The following is a 6,805-nucleotide window of genomic DNA, read 5'->3' on the forward strand; positions in this document are numbered from 1 at the left end:
CTTTTGGGTGCACATGCTCAAGGTCAAAAGTCAAAAGGTCGAGGTCAAATGCTTAAAATTTCACTATTTCCCTCATATCTCTGCAATGCCTAAAGATATTTTCTTGAAACTTAGTGTATACAGGTATTAAAATTCACTGGTAAAAGTTTGGGGTCATAAGGTTAAGGTCAAATGTGAAAAGGTCAAGTGAAAATGTTAAAATTTTACTTTTTTTCTCTGTATCTTGGATATTGTTCAAGGTATCTTCATGTCAGGTCAGGATGATCTGCTACTGGTACCCTGTAGCCCAGTACAACCTGTTTCAGGGTCGGATTGTCGGCGACTAAACCGGCAAACCCACCAGTCTCCAACTGGAGAATGGTGAGGAGGGTGGCTGGACACCCTGGTGGAACTAAAAACAAGATCTATCTTAAGGGCATCGACTCTGGAGAGTCAACGATGGCCATCCAGCAATGCAGAAGGACCCGGCCACCCACTGCATTTTCTTGGCCACGATAGTTCTTATGAGAGTTCGTAAACATTGTGGAAAACCGGCATCTGATGGTGGGACCCGCAGGCCAGATGATGCGTCAATGGCTACTGGGGAAGAGGAGCGTGTTGCACCGACTAGGCACAGCTGTAAGGACGCAGAATATACTGCCGATAATCCTGTGCATGAAAGGAGCAGCACAAACCTGAGAAAACCTAGAATTATAGGGACATGGAATGTTCAAGGAATGAATGCTGACAAGATGGAGATCATCATAACCCGAATGGGAGAACAAAATATCAGTGTGCTTGGTATTTCAGAGACTTGGTGGCTCAACCAAGGTCGTTTCACTACCGAAGATGGCTACACAGTTGTGTATTCAGGCAAAGACGGCGGAAAGAGGGAACACGGAGTAGGCTTCATCCTGGACAAAAACTCGGCTAAGTCTTTCTTGGGTTTCAACCCAATAAGCAAAAGAATTATTACTCTCAGACTGGAAGGTCACCCATTTAACATCTCCGTCATCCGGGTCTATGCGCCAACATCTACTGCATCTGATGAAGCCATGGAAGACTTATGATCAGCTCCAAGATACTCTTGACAAGATTCCGAACAAAGATGTTCTTGTGATAATGGGAGACTGGAATGCAAAAATTGGCAAATCAGTGACCAAGTCTAAGATCGTCGGAAAATATGGATTGGGAGAAAGAAATGAACGTGGAGATAGTTTGGAGGTTCAAAACCACTAAATATGTACAATTCAGTGAAATACTTGTCGCAATGGTTTTACCAAAGAAAGAATAAAGCAACGACCGATTGTCATAAGTTTCGGGTAATAGTTATCGTTAGTACATTGTTATCTAGAACTGCCGAGAATTTGAACATCCAGTTATGATTCTTTCGGAAGTTATGCATTCATAAAGATGGTAAACCCGCCAAAAACAGCATGTCGCAAATTAATAATTTTGCCGATATGTTACTATTATGCAAATGAAAGCATGATCTTTTCTCATTATAAGTTGTTCTAAAGCAAATTCAGCCATTTGCCTACACGTTAGAATAAAAAGAAATATAATTGAAAACTATTCAATTGAATTATTTTACAAGTCAAATTTGTCGCAAAGGCCTGTGAAACATACGTTACCATGATTTCAAGTTTTCCTTTAAAACATTCCCTGGGGTTGAAATTGTGAATTATCCGTCCTAAAAACTTAGAAAATGTCTCGTCCAATGCTGTAAACAATAGTTGTGCCATCTGGTTATCTGCTGCAGAGAAAAAGCTTCAAGTACTAACATGTTTCAGACCGTATTGTTAAGAAATGAAACATACGTTACCACCGCTATGGAAAATTAAAAATGAAAATGTTACAAGGAAGTTACCAAACATAGGCATACGGTACCCCAATCTCTCCACTGAGTTTCAATTATGAGCCATTACTAATCGCTTGAAAAAGTCACATCGAAGGTCAGATGTAACTTACGTTGCCGAAACATACGTTACCCCCGGAAAAATAATCTTAATTAGATTCACTAACATTGCAACCATTCATCGATAACAAGTGCTATCTAGAGCCATCTATACTCCATAGTTGCTTAGAAACAGTCATTGCGACATAATGGCGCATCACGTTGACGACTCACAGGGAATGGACTGCACAAGATCTTTCTCAGTATCTGAGCGAACGGTATATACATTTTCAAAGTCATGTTTAGCGTAATTACATTCAAATATTGGTACTTTTTTACTATAATAAAGTACTTTGGTGTTTGTTTTGTCGAGGAGAATAACAAGCTTACATCTCACTCAGATATTTATACCACATTAGGGTACCTAAACATAGGGTCAATATTGTAACGTAGGTTTCATTTAAGGTAACGTAAGTTTCAATTTTACATCTGCATGTTCACTGTCGTACTTTTCACCAAAGCTTTATCCTAAAGAGACTAATATCCATAAATAAACAGATGAAAAACATATTTCAATTTTAGGCTTGCACTAACCATTCTTTTTGGCGATAACCATTGTCAATGAGGCCCTGAATACCCTGGTAACGTAGGTTTCAATCACTCTAAATCAATCCAAAATGTATGTTAATGATTACATAAATTATGAAAACAATGGTTTTCATTTTAATCATCATATCATTTACTTCAAAGTTATAATGATTGTAGTGTACCAAATTCATTATGTGACACTTCATTCCTTGTAATAAGAGGTAACGTCGGTTACGTAATTATGTAAGAATATCTTATTACGGATTTGCAGTATGGATGTTCTTATTTCTCTGTTAAGGGAATTTCATCATTACTCCTTAGGTTCCAAGAGGTCAAAATGGGAAAATCAAGAGCAAAGATTCAGGCCGATTACTGAAGAAGGAAATAGGAAAAGATTGGAGAAGAAGCCTTCCTTACTCTCTATTAAAAAAAAAATGAGTGAAAATATTCACTCTTAATGGAGTGATTACAAAAAAGGAATTTAAAGCAAAATTGAAATGAATTTTGAGTGAAAAAATTCATTTTCACTCATTTTGGGGTGAGCTCAGGGATCACTTGAAGAGTTAGTGTTGGTCCCTGAGGTAAAGAGTGAAAATGAACATTTTCACTCGAAATTCACTCTTTTTTTTGTATTCATCCCATCAAGAATAAATATTTTCACTCGATTTTTTTTAGAGAGTAAATCCGAGAAACAACGTGTAAAAAAGTATTACATTCCTGTAGAAAATCTTAAGAGTTGGGAAAAACAAGAGCGCAGAAAAAAAAATGAAAGAGTCAAAAAGTACAGAGCCTTCGGCAAGAAAATAAAAGAAGACTTAAACCGATCTCAGCAAAGGGTGAATGAAGGTGATAATGTCGACTTGATTGACATTGAAATTGATTAACAAATTAAAAAAATTGCCAATGATGTATACTTATGTATGCTTTACAATGAAAGGTACTGGATAAAAGTGTTGGCTTGTAGATATCAAATTGAAAGGATGAAATGTATGTAAATTTCCTTGTTTATGCACCGGAAATCATCCATAAGAATTTCTACCAATCTAACTCTTCCGAGATATTAATGAAAATATGAAGCTTAACCAAGAAAACAGAGGAAAGCGTTATACTAACGCTCTTATACCAAATTTTGTATCATTTCGTTTTAATACGACTCGCCACTTTTGCATTATTCTCTCCTACATTGGCTCTTACTCAGTACCTTTTTTTAAGTTGCCTTTTGCAGAAAAATACAAGATTGCGAGTCTACAGTTGTCTTTTACAATGATGTAATATACATAAAACAGGTTAAAGACATTTTATATGTCACCGAACTTTTCTATGTAATGGAAATAGAAGAATTGCAATTTGTTTTTCTAACATTTCCATGCCTTTTCCATTGTCTTTTTCCAAAAAGAAGAAAAGAAAAGAGGGGGCATCCAAATTATGAAAGGTGCGCCTTTTTGTGCTTATCATTGTTGTGTTTATAGACTAGTGTGTCTTAGGTCAGTTATACTCTCAATCTAAAACCGTGAGAAAGCTGTCTATTTACGTGACCACTCTTGTTCATAATTCTGTATTTTTGTGACTATTACCCAAACCATGCATTATTGTTGCTTAAAACTTACAGATTTCTTGGCACATTATGGAATAATGTGCCAAGAAATATGTACGTTTTAAGCAACAATAATGCATGGTTTGCTCATTAATAAAACTCGTGATAATCATGCATTATTAATCATAAAGCAGTGCTGGTGTTTGCATTTTAAACTTCATAAGCTCGCTGTGATTTATTTCACATTTTTCACTCTTATGCCTTATGTACCTTATTGATGTAAATTTTAATATAAGAGTGAAAAATAAAATTTTCACTCTTATGCCTTATGTACCTTATTGATGTAAACTTGAATATGCTAAACAGTTAAGTGCTGACCAGTTTGTGCACTTACACTGTGCAATGTTGTTTAGCGATGTATCATTTCTTTTTAATGCACTTTCCAATGCATCTCCACTTTCGAGTGATTAATATTTCAATCTGGAAACATTTGAAACATACGTTACAATTGTTTATAGTACACACTGATACATTTTAGGGGTTTTTGACAATGTCTTTTGTGACTCTTATATAAATGCATTCCTTGGGTTTTGAACACGGCACTTCCGCAGGTAATTTTGCAGTGAAACTCATAATATTCAGACAAAATAAACTCTTGAAATTTAGATATTTTATTCCAATTTTTCATTTAAGGCCAAATGTGTATACTATACCTACGATAACATCACACGACAATCAAATAAATCTGCTTCCAGAAGTACTGAAGGTCTTGCAACGCTGGTACTCTTGATATTTATTAGAACTCTTAACATTTATCTTTTTTTTAGTGTTTAGTATATTTATGTAACATACGTGACTCATATGCGTAACAAACGTTACCAAGGTTTAAACAGTCACATTTTCATTTGTCATATGGTGACTGAGATTGTTTGAGAATATGTGTAGGACAAATCCATCTAAAATGATTTGGCAGTTATCTGCAAGTTCTATATGTCCGAATAAAAAAAATATAGGAAACAATCTAACTTTACATGGCTAACAACCTCCATCATATCTATCAACATCTTAATTCACGGTTACAGTAACTCATCAAATGAATGAAAAATATAGAAAGCACATTGAAATAAGAATGGTCATATCTTCGAAACTATCCACCATTAGAAGGATAGTTGCATTGTCCATCCCTAAACAGAATGAATATGGTCAAAGAAAAATAAGCGCAGTAACGTAAGTTACAATGGTGAAATTTTCATGTTCAGCTTCAAATATCAGAACATAAAAAGTTTGCAACATTTGTTGCTCATTTTTGTTTGAGTTGAAATTCAGTGTATCCTCTTGCAATTTTTCGATGTTAGAATGTCTTTGAGAAAACTTTATTTTTTCAAAATTTCAAAACCTGAATTGTACATTTTTAATGGTTTTGGGCCTGGAAGATTTCTGCCAAGCTAATGACCTGATTGTTGGAAACACTTTCTTCCAGCAGCACCCCCGAAGACTATGGACATGGAAGAGCCCCGGGGACAATGTAAGAAACCGGATTGACTATATTCTCGTTAAAAGAAGATGGCGCTCTTCACTGCTCAGTGTTCGGACAAGACCAGGTGCAGACTGTGGGAGTGACCACCAGCTTCTGGTTGCACAGCTGAAACTAAAGCTCAAAGTAAAGAAGAAAGAGACACCACCATTAAGGTTTGATGTAGACAACATACCGGAACAGTACACTGTTAGTGTGAGCAATAGATTTCAGGCACTTCTTCAGATTGATGATGAAGAGCTGTCTCCCAATGAACTGTGGGAAGGAATGAAAGAAGCAGTGTTAAGCACAGTTAAGGAGGTCATCCCAAAGAAGAAGAAGAAGAAGCAACCATGGTTATCCAGAACAACATTAGAACTGACTTGCTGACAAGAGACAGGATGCGAGGAAGAGAGGGGATATGGCTGAGTGGCGAAGACAACACAAAGAAGTGTCAAAAGCAGTTAGAGCTGATCAACGTGCCTTCGTTGAGAGAAAATGTGAGGAGATAGAAAGAGCAGGGAGTGATTCTAAGAGGGTGTATGCTCTGGTCAAAGAAAATGACTCAAAAACCATCAGCAAGGTCAGATGTCATCAATGACAGAAATGGTACCACCTTAACAGAGAGCACAGACATAAAGAACAGATGGGCCTAGTACTGCAAGGAGCTCTACGAGCAGAAGACCCAGGCAGACTCTGCCAACAGCAACCTAGGGGAACAAGAGTTAGAACCATCCCCGTTATTGGAGGAAGTGCGCCAAGCAATGAGAGAAATTAGGAACGGGAAATCACCAGGCTGGGATGATATCCCAGGCGAGTTATGGAAAGCCTCTGGTGAGGAAGGCATAAACATCACGTGGAAACTATGTGACAGAATCTGGAGGAATGTAGAATGGCCCGAGGACTGGGGAAGAGCGGTCTTTATCCCGATACCTAAAAAAGGAAATGTAAAGGAGTGCTCAAACCATCGCACCATTAGTTTGATAAGCCATGCCAGCAAAATACTACTCAAGATCATCAACAACAGAATGAAACGGCAGATGGAAAATGAGATATCTGAAGAGCAGGCTGGTTTTAGAGCAGGAAGAGGCACGAGAGACCATATCATCAACATCAGAAACATCATTGAGAATTGCCGAGGACACTCTGTACCACTCTACCTGTGCTTTATAGATTACAGCAAAGCCTTTGATTGTGTCTGTCATGCAAAATTATGGAACACTATGAGAGAAATGGGTTTTCCTAGCCATATAGTGAAGCTCATTAGCAAGCTATATAAAGATCAAGAGTCTAC

At 37.2% G+C, this 6,805-nt stretch overlaps 1 protein-coding gene across 1 annotated transcript; it reads left to right on the forward strand.

The window, feature by feature from the left end:
• The first annotated feature begins 452 nt into the window (after positions 1–452).
• On the forward strand, positions 453–1,049 carry LOC139716689 (craniofacial development protein 2-like). The gene has a single exon (XM_071628222.1). It carries the CDS (start codon positions 453–455, stop codon positions 1,047–1,049), a length of 597 nt encoding a protein of 198 aa, XP_071484323.1.
• Positions 1,050–6,805: the final 5,756 nt, after the last annotated feature.

Source organism: Diadema antillarum, unplaced genomic scaffold (genome assembly GCF_040938485.1).
Source record: "Diadema antillarum isolate AM-2024a unplaced genomic scaffold, OU_Dant_1.0 scf00000007, whole genome shotgun sequence".
NCBI classification, from domain to species: Eukaryota; Metazoa; Echinodermata; class Echinoidea; order Diadematoida; family Diadematidae; genus Diadema; species Diadema antillarum.

Bases quoted from the DNA above. Each gene is read 5' to 3' on its own strand.
- LOC139716689 (XM_071628222.1), top strand. From the start codon at position 453: ATGCAGAAGGACCCGGCCACCCACTGCATTTTCTTGGCCACGATAGTT.